The sequence below is a fragment of the Ranitomeya imitator genome, chromosome 3, assembly GCF_032444005.1.
Source record: "Ranitomeya imitator isolate aRanImi1 chromosome 3, aRanImi1.pri, whole genome shotgun sequence".
Classification (NCBI taxonomy): domain Eukaryota; kingdom Metazoa; phylum Chordata; class Amphibia; order Anura; family Dendrobatidae; genus Ranitomeya; species Ranitomeya imitator.
In genome coordinates this window covers 651,089,944-651,105,213 of record NC_091284.1, presented here as the reverse complement: position 1 = coordinate 651,105,213, position 15,270 = coordinate 651,089,944, and the positions used below count along the sequence as shown (strand labels likewise).

At 41.7% G+C, this 15,270-nt stretch overlaps 1 protein-coding gene across 1 annotated transcript in view; it reads left to right on the top strand.

Moving 5' to 3' along the window:
- Positions 1–14,057, top strand: part of VWA8 (von Willebrand factor A domain containing 8) — a 616,504-nt gene extending 602,447 nt beyond the window's left edge. The window contains exons 44-46 of the mRNA XM_069758217.1: positions 6,816–6,914; positions 7,546–7,784; positions 13,679–14,057. Of these exons, the coding sequence (XP_069614318.1) occupies positions 6,816–6,914; positions 7,546–7,784; positions 13,679–13,787 (447 nt within the window). The 3' untranslated portion in view covers positions 13,788–14,057. The remainder of the gene's footprint in view (positions 1–6,815; positions 6,915–7,545; positions 7,785–13,678) is intronic.
- The last annotated feature ends 1,213 nt before the right edge of the window (positions 14,058–15,270 follow it).

Genomic DNA, 15,270 nt, shown 5'->3' with positions numbered 1-15,270 from the left:
TGGACATTATGGGGGCACAAATGAATGAAATCTGGACATTATGGGGGCACAAATGAATGAAATCTGGACATTATGGGGGCACAAATGAATGAAATCTGGACATTATGGGGGCACAAATGAATGAAATCTGGACATTATGGGGGCACAAATGAATGAAATCTGGACATTATGGGGGCACAAATGAAATGTAAATGTCTGCATTGTTTAACATACTGTTTGTTTATGAAAAGATAGCATATGTACACTACAGTATTGGGTAAAAATGAGTTAATTGTATTAGTCCAGCCCTCTGAAACCATCCAAATTTCTCATGCGGCCCCATGGCAAAATTAATTGCCCACCCCTGCTCATGACTGTAATAACCTGGAAAATTTATTCAAAAGGTAACTTGGTATGAAACATGGACAGTAAAAAATAGAAACAATAAAGCAAAACCACACTACAATCACTTTACTCTACATTTGTGACACGCAGAAAATAAATGAAACTAGTAATTTATATGTACCCCAAAACAGCTGTAAAACATAATATAATTTGTTCTGCATTAAACAAAGCTTCATAAAGCTATGTTAAACGAGAAATAGAAAAAAATGGCTGGTCATTCAGGATCGGTCATTAAGGGTTTAATATGATAATATATTCTGCCAGAATGGCTGTAGACAATTTGGAGGAGTATTCTATCTTTGACCTTTATGCACCTTCACAGGTTATGCCAAGATGGGTGTAGCCCTTGAAGCCTGATGTTTTTGTCAGATTAGTGATGGCTATAATGAATTAATCTTCTTTTCCTACGTAGTCTCATAAAGGATCTCTCAAACTTCCACTTTGTTTAATAGATTAAGTAGTGGTACGTGTAGAATATATCCCCATACTAATGCTATCTTCTGCCATAACTCTTATGATATGTCAAAAGATAAGGAAAGGTGGAATTGCCCTTATAATGAAGCATCAAGGTAAGACGTCAGTTACCAAGATGTTTGTTCCATATAATATATACATTAAATGCCTGGTCAATGTTAACAAATGATTATTTGTAATGAGCAGATCCAGGTAGTCTGGTCATCTTCAGTGTGAGTCCACAGGAGTGTGATGGAATGCCGAGTGGGTAGTTTCCAGCCTGGAGGCAGATGAGTAAACTTTAAAGTGTGGTAATCTTTCCGTGCAGGCCTTCTTAGGGGCTGTGTGAGGAAGGTGAAGAATGTTCAGAAATAATATTGCAGGCTGAAATGTAGAAAATGCTGAAGTGAAGGAGAGCAGTGCAAACTGTATTAATTGATCCACACCGCTATCACACGTACGGCTTGTATGTAGTATGCTGTAAGTGCGTCATGGACTCATGTGCAAAAGACAACAAGTTGTAAATTCAATGCGGCCTGACAGTTAATATATCCCTATGTATCATTTATATTTAGGGAATTAAGCACTGTACCTCGAAAGTAGAACTCTTGTGGAATGCTGGTCTCCATTAAAGTATGAAGGGATATAAACATATTGACTACAGGATAAGGAACCTTAGTCACGAAGTGTATAGTATAAAACAAAATCTTTGTTAACATACATAACACATACAAATATTAAAATAGTGCCTCACAATCAGATGAAATACTTGATCAAGGTAAGCGACACAACCCACAGGTATGTACCCTCTTAAATATGCTTTATAATTATTTTAAACCATACTAGACATAAGACCTTCCAATTTAGCCATATCCTTTAATAATGTTAATACTATATAGAGACCCTATGTAGTTTCGTGCACACACCTGCCAGCTCTTCACACAATGGGTTAATCCCTATAGTCGAGATGTACCTAAGAACCCGAGGTCAATACCTCAGTGCAAATAATGCAGTGCTAAGAAAAACCATCATAGTGCACATAAAAAAACCGTACCTACTTGTACGGCAGAAACACCCATCAAGACAAACCCAGAAGGTCTCCCACTATAAATCACTTATTCATGGTACACACTATGTTAACAATGTATTTAGTGCTCATATGTCTTCTAGAATTCATGGGTGCACTGCCCGGTACATATTACCTGTGTTTCTGCCGTCCTGCCTCGTGGCACGCTAGACCTTGATTACCCCGACGCGCGTTTCGCATCTGCTTCCTCCAGGGGGCGTGTCTAAGGCCAGGCAACTAGGGACATTTAAAATCAAAGCCAACCAATCAGATTCCTTATCGGGGAATATCCCCAGTACGTCATCCCGGGACACACACACCACTCGTTAACCAATGGGGAATGGGGGGTGGTCCCACACACGTTAGCTCTAGGAGGTTCCGTCCCTCCCACACTGTAGCCAGTTCTCTCAAGGGCCCGCTCACCCTCCGAACGCCCTGCGCACATAGAATGGCACACTGTCAATACCCCAAATAGAGACACCGCCACCAGCACACTTGGATCCAGAAGAAAGATGGGCACACTGTAGAATCCAATGAAGGAGGTGCTGGCTGGACATCCAACGTCAAATATACAAGAAAAACAGCCGCACTCAAGTCTTAATTTCAATGTAGAAACAAAATTTTTTTCTTTTATTCAAGTGTATATGCACCACCAAATAATTTTTGAGGAAAAGTAGTAAATGATAGCGGACAACGAGGTGACGTTTCGACCAATGTGACGGACTTCTTACCCTTGAACTCTACCTGAAGCTGTCCTTGGGGACTCTCATTCTGTTTCTTCCTAAACCACTCCTCCTACTTAAGTGAGGTTTTGAGAAAGACCGTACCTGGTCGAAACGTCACCTCGTTGTCAGCTATCATTTACTACTTTTCCTCAAAAATTATTTGGTGGTGCATATACACTTGAATAAAAGAAAAAAATTTTGTTTCTACATTGAAATTAAGACTTGAGTGCGGCTGTTTTTCTTGTATATACCAGCACACTTGGAGCCGCCGCAGCACAGACCCCACCATAGCACCACACAGCACGCACAGAATGGCACACAGCCAGCACCACACCGCAGCGCTGCCAATACCATATAGCGATCCGCCGTAATGCGGATTCCTCAGCGACCGCACAGCGTGCACACAGTGGCACACCATCAACGCCACCCCGCAGCGCTACTGAAGCCATATCAGGATCCTCACCCCTCTCTTGTAAGTACCACAGCCCGGACGGCTCAACCTATGTCCGAATCAAAACACGGGACTTCATAATCCTGGAGCAATCCATACAACCCCGATCGTACCAAGGATCAGCGAGGAGCCTCTGCGACTCCCCCTGCAGAACGGAGTCCCAGAGCGCACCATCGCCTCCTGCACAACACAGAGTAATGCGCTCCAGCAAATGAAAAAGATATATAATCCCCATGTACATGGATCCACAAAATGTCATTACTACTGTTGTAATTAAAGATGGAACTGTCCTAATCTAATGTACTCACTCGCCACTACAAACCCCCACATACACAAGCATTGATCTGAAGAGAGGACGATGCAACGAATCCGCTGGTGGCTTGAGAATCCACCATGGACCCCCATGGCTTTCATACATCCAATCAATCACTAGGCAGTGTTTCTTGTTGAATATAAGTATCAAATATCAAAACTGTGAACATATATAATTTTCTTCGTGCAGCCCCAGTCTTCACCTAAAGTCCATAGAGCTTCCACTCCTGGGGGCCTTTTAAGGAACAAGGCCCATTATGTCTTGGACTGTAGACTAGGAAACATCCCATAAACACTACAGTCACCATAGACATGAACACATTCATCCACAAAAAGTATTTGCATCCTGATGTTTCCTCCCGGTGGCGACCTGATGTTGTCTCCGCAGGATACTTGAATTCATACGTTCCCGTACTATATGTCTGTATCCCCCAAAGAGTGATGTGTATGTCCACAAAGAGTATATCAACAAGAATCTCCAGATATTTCATCCAAAGCCCTTGGCTCCTGGTAACGACCCGGTATTATCTCCAAAAGGTGTTTGAACCGGTAAAGTCCTCATGCTGTCATCTCCATATCACGTCACCCAATCGGTAGTATACATGTACACAAACAACATATCCATAGGAATCTGAAAGGTAATGCACAAAATTAAAACCGAACCAATACACCATGACATAAACAAAACCTGAACGCCTAACCAAGAAACACCAATAAGACCAATACTAAAATATCATAAAATGACTGACTAACCAACAGTATACCTATATGTACACAAGAAGCTCAAAAGGTAGACCAAAGGAAGTGACAGAAAATCACAAAAAGGATCCAAAGCCCAAATTCTCATTTAAGCCCTGTGGGGCAAGGGTAGCCAAACGGTAGATCCAGCGGCTCTCAATTTGAGCCAAAGTTGTGCCCACGTCTCCTCCCCTAGGGCCCATATTGACCAAATCTATCCCCCTTACACTCATAAAGCGGGGATTGCAATCATGGAATTTTCTGTAATGCCTCGGAATGGTCTTGAGGCTCAGAATATCCTCCGCCATCCTTGCTTTCTCTATATCGAGGAAGTGCTCCCGAACCCGCACCCTAAGCTCTCTAGTAGTGAGGCCAATATATATCTTTTTACACGGGCAGGTTAGATGGTAGATTACCCCCTTCGACGTGCAGGAGATTAGCTTCCTGATCTCAAATGTTTTGGACCCATCAAAATTGGTAAAGTTCTTACTTTTTACACAGTTGGCGCAGGCCTTACAGCGGCTACAAGGGAAAAAACCCACCAAGTCATTGCTCTGTTATTGGTAAGTGGCTCACCACCACTGTTGCCGTGCGCCGCGCCTGGTTATGTGCGCCATTCTTTCTGTGTCTCAGTAATTGATAGGCTGCTGTACACACACAGCAGCCTTGCCCTGCCTCAGGCTTTGTTTAATTATGCACCTGTGCCTCAGCCTGTTTCACTCTTCATCTGTGGCTCTGGATGGGCAGTGTGGAGGTTGGATTCGAAATGTCTGTCTGGACCTGGTCAACCTTTATCCTCGCTTGCCTACTCTGGCGCCATGGGGGTGACTCAGTATATGCTCCAGGTACAGCATGTTTTTAATGTGGTCTTGCTTTTAGTTCATTTAGGAGGCCTTTATGGCACAGCGAATATAAAAAACGTAGTGTAGGACTGCCCCAATATGAGATTGCCGTGAAGAGGCGGGGTGGCTCAAAGAATTGATCAATTGTTTGCTAAATGTCTCATTTTGAAAATACAGTTAGAAATTAATATGTGCATTTGCACTTTATGTATTGCGTCTTAACCTTAGGCTGCGCTGGCTTCTCCCCTTTTTTGCTCAGTTCCATCTTTAATTACAGCAGTAGTAATGACATTTTGTGGATCCATGTACATGGGGATTATATATCTTTTTCATTTGCTGGAGCGCATTACTCTGTGTTGTGCAGGAGGCGATGGTGCGCTCTGGGACCCCGTCCTGCAGGGGGAGTCGCAGAGGCTCCTCGCTGATCCTTGGTACGATCGGGGTTGTATGGATTGCTCCAGGATTATGAAGTCCCGTGTTTTGATTTGGACATAGGTTGAGCCATCCGGGCTGTGGTACTTACAAGAGAGGGGTGAGGATCCTGATATGGCTTCAGTAGCGCTGCGGGGTGGCGTTGATGGTGTGCCACTGTGTGCAAGCTGTGCGATCGCCGAGGAATCCGCATTACGGCGGATCGCTATATGGTATTGGCAGCGCTGCGGTGTGGTGCTGGCTGTGTGCCATTCTGTGCGCGCTGTGTGGTGCTATGGTGGGGTCTGTGCTGCGGCGGCTCCAAGTGTGCTGGTGGCGGTGTCTCTATTTGGGGTATTGGCAGTGTGCCATTCTATGTGCGCAGGGCGTTCGGAGGGTGAGCGGGCCCTTGAGAGAACTGGCTACAGTGTGGGAGGGACGGAACCTCCTAGAGCTAACGTGTGTGGGACCGCCCCCCATTCCCCATTGGTTAATGAGTGGTGTGTGTGTCCCGGGATGACGTATTGGGGATATTCCCCGATAAGGAATCTGATTGGTTGGCTTTGATTTTAAATGTCCCTAGTTGCCTGGCCTTAGACACGCCCCCTGGAGGAAGCAGATGCGAAACGCGCGTCGGGGTAATCAAGGTCTAGCGTGCCACGAGGCAGGACGGCAGTAACACAGGTAATATGTACCGGGCAGTGCGCCCATGAATTCTAGAAGACATATGAGCACTAAATACATTGTTAACATAGTGTGTACCATGAATAAGTGATTTATAGTGGGAGACCTTCTGGGTTTGTCTTGATGGGTGTTTCTGCCGTACAAGTAGGTACGGTTTTTTTATGTGCACTATGATGGTTTTTCTTAGCACTGCATTATTTGCACTGAGGTATTGACCTCAGGTTCTTAGGTACATCTCGACTATAGGGATTAACCCATTGTGTGAAGAGCTGGCAGGTGTGTGCACGAAACTACATAGGGTCTCTATATAGTATTAAAATTATTAAAGGATATGGCTAAATTGGAAGGTCTTATGTCTAGTATGGTTTAAAATAATTATAAAGCATATTTAAGAGGGTACATACCTGTGGGTTGTGTCGCTTACCTTGATCAAGTATTTCATCTGATTGTGAGGCACTATTTTAATATTTGTATGTGTTATGTATGTTAACAAAGATTTTGTTTTATACTATACACTTCGTGACTAAGGTTCCTTATCCTGTAGTCAATATGTTTATATTGATTTTGGAGTGTGGCCCATTGGTGACTTGAGGAAATGGGTTGGTGCGTCTTGTTCATTAAGTATGAAGAGATGTAGGAAACCACCTAAATAATAAAACAATACACAGGACTGCCTTAATTGAAGCCCTGAGTAACCAGAGAGTTTGTCTTCATTCTTGATATCTTTTTTTTTTTTTTTTTTACATCAGTACGATGTATCGGGTCATTCAGGAGATGGCTACAGCATTGAGTTGATCAGAAGTGACAAGATTCCCAGAAATAATAAGCAGAGGCTGGAGATTCTAAAGGTAAACAGGTTGGAAATGCAATGTAATTGGCAATAAGTCCTTTTTTGTCATTGATATTTAAATTTATATAAAAGAACGAATGTAATTTCCAACATTAGATTAGAAATAAACTGAAAGGAGACATATAAATACTCACTCGCCTTTCGCTAAACGAATCATAGGCAAATATTCAGATTGGCATAGCTTGTTGTTTGTTTGTATTGGTTGAAAGTTTGGAAGGTCATTTACTTCCTGCAGCATAGTACTATATGTGAACCCAGTTAGGAAATATAATTCTCTTGTGCTCTGTGACGCTTAAATGGAACCCGTCAGGTTGTACATGTAGTCAGATCTGTGGACCTCTTGGTGTAGAGAAGGAAAAACTGATCTTCCGCTCCTGCTCTATAACACTTTGCCTGAATATCACACCCTATTTTAACACAACAGGTTCCCTTTAAGGTTTGATTATTCTTAGTCTAGATACAGTGGGTACTTCCTATATGTTGTAGTTTCCAAACTTTTTGCTAGGAAAACTAATTGTTTGCCACACACCTTTTGTGACACTTCCGCTGTATGTGTATTTGTAAAGGAATTGAATGTTATGTCAACTGTAAAATTAACATTTACTTACTTATCTACTACTTTTCATTAGACCATGCATGCCCACTCGCAGTTCTGTATGAGTGGAGACTACACACTGGAAGCCACAGAGCATGCTATAAAAGACATAGCCAAGGAGGACGCAGATGAATATTTTGTCATCGTTTTGAGTGATGCCAACCTAGAACGTTATGGCATACCAGCAGCAAGGTTTTCCCAAGCCTTGACGATTAATCCTCAAGTTAATGCTTTTGCTATTTTTATTGGATCCTTAGGAGACCAAGCTGAAAGGTAAGGGTTCAAACTAGACATAACCACTAAGTCACCACAGGATTAGATTACTCGCACAATTGAGTTTATTAACTTTGATGAAATAATTAATTTTTCTCCGTGTCTGTATGACTAGTGTACATTGGTTTAACCCCTTATAAAGTCCTCTTTGGAAAAATAGTACATGTATGTAGATTGTAGAATTCACTGAATAGGAGCCAAAGTGCAAAATTGGTTATATTTAAATGTGTTTATCTTTTCCATACCATCCATATTTCAAAGTGTTTATTCAACCATTATACACTGAAATTAATTCAGATAAAAACTTGAAAACTTATGTTAGATCATCATAATGGTAAAAAGATAACAGCAGGGAAAAAAATAAATCTATGTCCCTGAAACATAACGTTATGCCAATTAGAATATGAGGATTTAAGTATAGCATATGATATGACAAGACTATCAACTCAAAATCACTTTTTTGATTCGAGTTCTTTTCTTCCACGGGTCAGTTCATAGGAAGTCACAATAAAATTAATAAGGTAGAGAAGAGAGTAATAGGAAGAAAAGACTAGGTAGCAAGCACGGCTGTGGAGTCGAAGTTAGTGTCCATTTTGGTGGAATCGGTATAAAATGGACCAACTCCTAAAATATGTAATACATTGAGTACAGTAGATTAGTTCAGGATGTGCTGTAAATTTTTTTCATAATAATTTGGAAAGGTTATGAAATGTCCTATAAATGTCTGTTCTGTTCCCGATCTAAGGATCTTGGCTTTTAGTTGAGATGAATCTGCTCTGCACTTTATGTCAATGCTCAGTAGTGAGGCCGGGCTGTGGGGTCTGGAGTCAGGGAAAGTGAGGTGTCCGAGTCTGAGTCGGAGGTTTTGCTTACCGACTCCATAGTCCTGGTAGCAAGAATTGAAATTTAGGCTGGAGCCACACTAGCATATTGCATCCGATGCGAGAGCATTGGATGCGATATGCTAATGACCCTCGGCTCCTGCTCTGCTGCGAGCAGGAGCCGAGTGTCGTGCGTCTGTGCTCCAAGCCTCTTGCACAAAGCGGATCGGAGTACAGCCTCGGAGGAGATGGAGAAACTAATTTCTCCATCTCCTCCATTGCCGGGGTCAGCGTATAATGCACATCACTCGGATGATATCCGAGTGCGTAGTGTCACTTGCACCCCCAGGCTTATATGGGTGTGAGTGAGCCGAGACTTGGCCGAGTGTCGGTGACAATCGCAGCATGCTGCGATTTCACTCGCACGTTGAAAACAGCCGAGGAAAAAAACGATGATGGGAGTTGCCGCATAGAGGAATACTGGTCCGAGTGATATGCAATTTTTTGATCGCATAGCACCCGTCTGTATTATACGGTAGTGTGACTCCGGCCTTAGAGTGAGTATACCTACAATTCCTGACTCCTAAGGGGAAAACTCCAGTCTGTTTGTCCTATCAGTTCGCTATGGAGAGTTATCTCATATTCTCTAAATATTAGATCCATGGTAACCAAGTCTTCTCAAACAAGGTAGCCTTATCTAAAAGGATACTAGAGAATGTTTCATTAGCCATGATCCATGAGATTTATAATTTTAGTCGATGATTGTTAATTGAAGGAGTCCTCTAAGCACCTGCAATGGTAAGCAGCAAGGAATATATGAGATTAGCTACTGTTTCGGGATATCGGGTATAAGTTTGTTCCGTGACGCCTTCCATGGCAATTTGTTGAAAGAGACATGGGTAATAAAAGCAAATTCTAAAGTGTTGTACCCGAAAGCAGGACCATCAGATTTGTAATGGCAAATCCCTCATTCCCACAACCCGTAAAACAAAGGGGGGAGGATCCCAGACAAATCTGTGCCAAATCTCTAAGGTGTCAATTACCACCTCATGAGGAGTTAATTTCCAGATTCCTTCAAAGATGTCTTAACAGAACATTTAGCTGTGGACTGCGGCCATATCCTGCCAATCTCTAATGGATAAAGATTTAAGGTACCTTCACACATAACGATATTGTTAACGATATCGTTGCTTTTTGTGACGTAGCAACGATATCGTTAATAAAATCGTTATGTGTGACAGCGACCAACGATCAGGCCCCTGCTGGGAGATCGTTGGTCGCTGAAGAAAGTCCAGAACTTTATTTCGTCGCTGGATCTCCCGTGGACATCGCTGGATCGGCGTGTGTGACACCGATCCAGCGATGTCTTCACTGGTAACCAGGGTAAACATCGGGTAACTAAGCGCAGGGCCGCGCTTAGTAACCCGATGTTTACCCTGGTTACCATCCTAAAAGTAAAAAAAACAAACAGTACATACTTACCTAACCCTGTCTGTCCCCGGCGCTGTGCTCTGCACTCCTCCTGCACTGGCTGTGAGCGTCGGTCAGCCGGAAAGCAGAGCGGTGACGTCACCGCTCTGCTTTCTGGCCGCTGTGCTCACACAGACAGTACAGGAGGAGTGCAGAGCACAACGCTGGAGGACAGACAGCGTTAGGTAAGTATGTACTGTTTGTTTTTTTTACTTTTAGGATGGGTAACCAGGGTAAACATCAGGTTACTAAGCGCGGCCCTGCGCTTAGTTACCCGATGTTTACCCTGGTTACCGGCATCGTTGGTCGCTGGAGAGCGGTCTGTGTGACAGCTCTCCAGCGACCAAACAGCGACGCTGCAGCGATCCGGATCGTTGTCGGTATCGCTGCAGCGTCGCTTAATGTGAAGGGGCCTTTACAGAGATCCTTCTCCCATTGGAACGTGTAAAAAAATGTATTTACTTGCTCTACAGAGCAACAGTGCTGTCAGTCAGTGCCGGTTTGCAATTACTGGTGCAGCTCACTGTATACGGAGCGGTGACTGAAGCCGTGCCTCTATGACTGAAAGCCAGAGGCTGACGGGGAGAATAAAGTTAATTTCCTCCCAGCAGCTGGGCTTTCATGTGTTTGACTGGCTTTTTTTATTGCATGATTTGTGTGAAACATTTAGTTTTTTACAAGTAAAAAGATGTTGGTTACATCAGTTCCCTTATTGCAATACAACATTGCTCTTTCCCATCCTATTTCTGACCAAGTTTTTTTTCTCACTTTTAAAAATATAAAACAGTGTAATATGATATTGAATGTCCTTGAAATGGATTTAACCCCTTCAAGTCGCGGCCCTTTTTCGTTTTTGCGTTTTCATTTTTCACTTCCCTCCTTCCCAGAGCCATAACTTTTTTATATTTCTGTCATTATGGTCATGTGAGGGCCTATTTTTTGCGGGACGAGTTGTACTTTTGAACGACACCATTGGTTTTACCATGTCTTTTACTAGAAAACGGTAAAAAAATTCCAAGTGCGGTGAAATTGCAAAAAAAGTGCAATCCCACACTTGTTTTTTTGTTTGGCTTTTTTGCTAGGTTCATTAAATGCTAAAACTAACCTGCCATTGTGATTCTCTAGGTCATTACGAGTTCCTAGACATCTAACATGTCTAGGTTATTTTTTATCCAAGTGGTGAAAAAAAATTCAAAACTTTGCTTAAAAAAAAAAAAAAGTGCCATTTTCCGATACCCGAAGCGTCTCCATTTTTCGTGATCTGGGGTCGGGTGAGGGCTTATTTTTTGCGTGCCGAGCTGACGTTTTTAATGATACCATTTCGGTGCAGATACGTTCTTTTGATCGCCCGTTATTGCATTTTAATGCAATGTCATGGCGACCAAAAAAACGTAATTCTGGCATTTCTGATTTTTTTCTCGCTATGCTGTTTAGCGATCAGGTTAATGCTTTTTTTTTATTGATAGATCGGGGGATTCTGAACGCGGCGATACCAAATACGTGTAGGGTTTTTTTTTTTTTAATTGTTTTATTTAGGATGGGGCGAAAGGGGGGTGATTTAAACTTTTATATTTTTTATATTTTTTTCATATTTTTAAAAACATTTTTTTTTACTTGTGCCATGCTTCAATAGCCTCCATGGGAGGCTAGAAGCTGGCATAGCCTGATCGGCTCTGCTACATAGCAGCGATCATCAGATCGCTGCTCTGTAGCTGAAATGCAGGTGTGCTGTGAGCGCCGACCACAGGGGGGCGCTCACAGGAGGCCAGCATCAGTAACCATAGAGGTCTCAAGAACCTCTATGGTTACCTTCCTGATGCATCGCCGACCCCCGATCATGTGACGAGGGTCGGCGATGACATCATTTCCGGCCGGAAGCGCCGGTTAAATGCCGCTGTCTGCGTTTGACAGCGGCATTTAACAGGTTAATAGTGGCGGGTGAATAGCGATTTCATCCGCCGCTATTGTGCGCACATGTCAGCTGTACAAAACAGCTGACATGTCGTGACTTTGATGTGGGCTCACCGCCGGAGCCCACATCAAAGTTGGTGACACGGCATGCGCCGTACTAGTACGGCGCATGTCGTGAAGGGGTTAAAACCAGAATTGACTATAAGTTGGTGTTGTGCAGTTAAACTAATTTTATTGCCACAAAGCATTGCATGGCAGAAGTGACGGAAGTCCAGGCTGAACTTATTAATAGTGTAGCTACAGATGGGTTTCTTTCTTTTATACTATAGATACATTCTTTTAATGATCTGTTGTGAAACATTGAAACACATGACTTTCAGATTAATGCCATTGTTACGACACTGCTGCGTCACTTTTTCACCACATTCAACCTGGTGTGGACACAAGTGGACATGGCCATGTACAGAGGAAATACGGACAATTGCTGAAGCATCTATACTGATGACAGAGTACCTATAAAACTACCTCAACCAATGAAATGTGTAATACTTTGCTACACATTAAAGACAACACCCACATAGACAAACTTAATGTAGAGGATGAGGGGACAAAAGCCTAAAGGACCATGTACAGGAAGTATAAAATCACCAATAATATTACTGATAAAGTTTATGCACTGTAAGTAAATGAATGCTGGCACTATAAATCACAAGTAAAGACCTGCGAAATGAACTAATGGATAATGAACACTTCACACTAAATTACTGTTCACCAATACTATCAATATTTGAACACATTCTGGCCCCAAATGAATTAAATAATAAGCAATATAGATATACATTAGTGCAAGCTTTATAGGTAAAAGGTCAAGTGGTGCTCAAAATACTTGTAAGCAACTGTGATTTTGAAGTATAACCTAAACTAGCAGTAATATACCTAAATATATGAAGATCTTACTGAAGTAACTTCTTTACACCTAACATTGTGAGTTAGTTAATTTAGTGACAAATTGTGTAATTGGTGAGGAAAGGATGAACTTGATGGACCTACCTTAGGTGTTTTTCTTTTTAACTCCTGTAACTGTGTAGCACTCCAGTGTTCCCATCACACATTCCTACATGTGTTTCGCTGTGTGCTTCCTCAGTGACTGAGGGCTTTAATGACATTGTATTTGGCTTATTGTATGCGTAGTCCGGCCATTTTATTTATCAACAGATCATGCACATTAAGATAGAGACTAGCTCAATGTTTTTATAGTGTTCCTATATTAATAAGTCCCCCAAAATGCATTATGAGATAGTAATAACCTTTATATGGCAAAATGGTTTAATAAATGGTTTTCAGACATGTTGAAATTATAAAAGTAATGTATATTGTACCCAAGGCCGTGCAAGCAATTGTTCTGCCAATATTGGGTGATTTAGATAAAGAAATAAATAGTCTAATAAAGATGATCTTAAACACAATGGGTCATTTATCTAATGATGTCTAGCCTTCTCCTTCTGTTTCCTTCTTGGCATAGCCGCCTGTGTTAGTGTATCCTTCCTTGGTCTATTCAGGAACATTTATTCACTGGGCAATTGAATAGCGTGTATCAATTCATTATTCACAATTGAAAGCTTTTTTTAGCTCTAACTCTCCAATGCCAAGAGATTTGCATTGCTAATAAACTTTTCCCTCTTTAATCCGAAGGCTCCAGCGGACACTTCCAGCGGGGCGATCTTTTGTTGCAATGGATACAAAGCAGATCCCACACATCCTGAAACAAATATTCACATCCACCTTGTTGTCAAGTGCTTAGATGCAATATCAAGGACTGGTTCCTATCCACAGAGAAAACAGCAATGAAATGTAGATGATTCGATTGTAAATATTGCCTTCTCATTCTTAGATTTGCTTCTGATTTTAACCTTTTCAGCGCTTTTTTGTTAGATTATGATTTTACTACTATTATTTAATAACCTTGGATTGATCAATTTAAATTAAATTCCGATGATTTAGCTTTATGATGAGAATATATACGAGATTTTTAAATGGCTGCTATGTATTAAAAGGACCATGTCTCCTATACAACTTGTAGTCTTTTATTTTGTGCTTGGCTCTGAAGTGACCTCTCTGTTTAAAGAAGCACTCCTCCCATCAACATTTTTATCCTCTTAGTATATTGCAATCATCATATAATATAGCACTGTATACTTACAATTGCTCATTGTGCCCTTGTACCCAGTTAAAGGGGTTGTCCGATCCAAATCAATAAGTCTACAGTCACTCTGTGACTTATGAATCTACCCAGCTCCCACACTCTGCATCTCAGGGGTTTCTGAGCCAGGATTGGAGGGTATGTATGAGTTATACATACTCCCGGGCAGTGGGAGCAGCCTCGCTCCATACAATTGTATTCCGGGTGCCACCAGGAATTTCAGGTCCCCATACTGACAACATTTTTGGGCCTCTTTGAGACTCTACCCAAGTTCCACCCCAGCTCCGCCTCCACCCCTCGAACATTTCACAGTACCACTGCACACTATTTAAAAAACACACATTAACAATTCCCATCGGACAACATTTTATATACATAGCCATAAGCTTTTGATTTGGCCAAAAGATTTTTTTAAAGCTGCCACCACGACAAGGTAGACTCTTTTGGCAGGGCCTTACTCTGCTCTAACCTATTAAATATTTGCTAAAATTCCCAATACTCTTTTTAGATATATTTTTATTCGTTAAGGGAATGTGTCACATACATTTTTTAAATGATCAATAATACTACATACAAGGAACAAATACCGCCACACCAGACCAGACCACATATTACCACCCCATAGTGACCGAATAATACCACATACAGGGAACAAATACTGCCACACCATGACCAGACCACATATTACCACCATATAGTGACCGAATACTATAATACTGATCATTAATTTAAAAAAATCACAATACCAATATTACCATAAATGCCATTATGCACAGGAGATCTGTACATAGTATACAGTGTATAGTGTCAGTGTACAGGTAATACAGGGATCACCAGTGATATTATACACAGGAGATCTGTATACAGTGTCAGTGTACAGATAATACACTGATCAACTGTGACATTATACATAGGAGCTATGTATATAGTGTCAGGTTACAGGTAATACAGTGATCACCGGTGACATTATACACAGGAGCTTTGTATATAGTGTCAGTGTACTGTTAATACAGTGATCATCTGTGACATTATACATAGGAGCTCTGTGTATAGTGTACAGGTAAAACAGATCACCAGTGACACT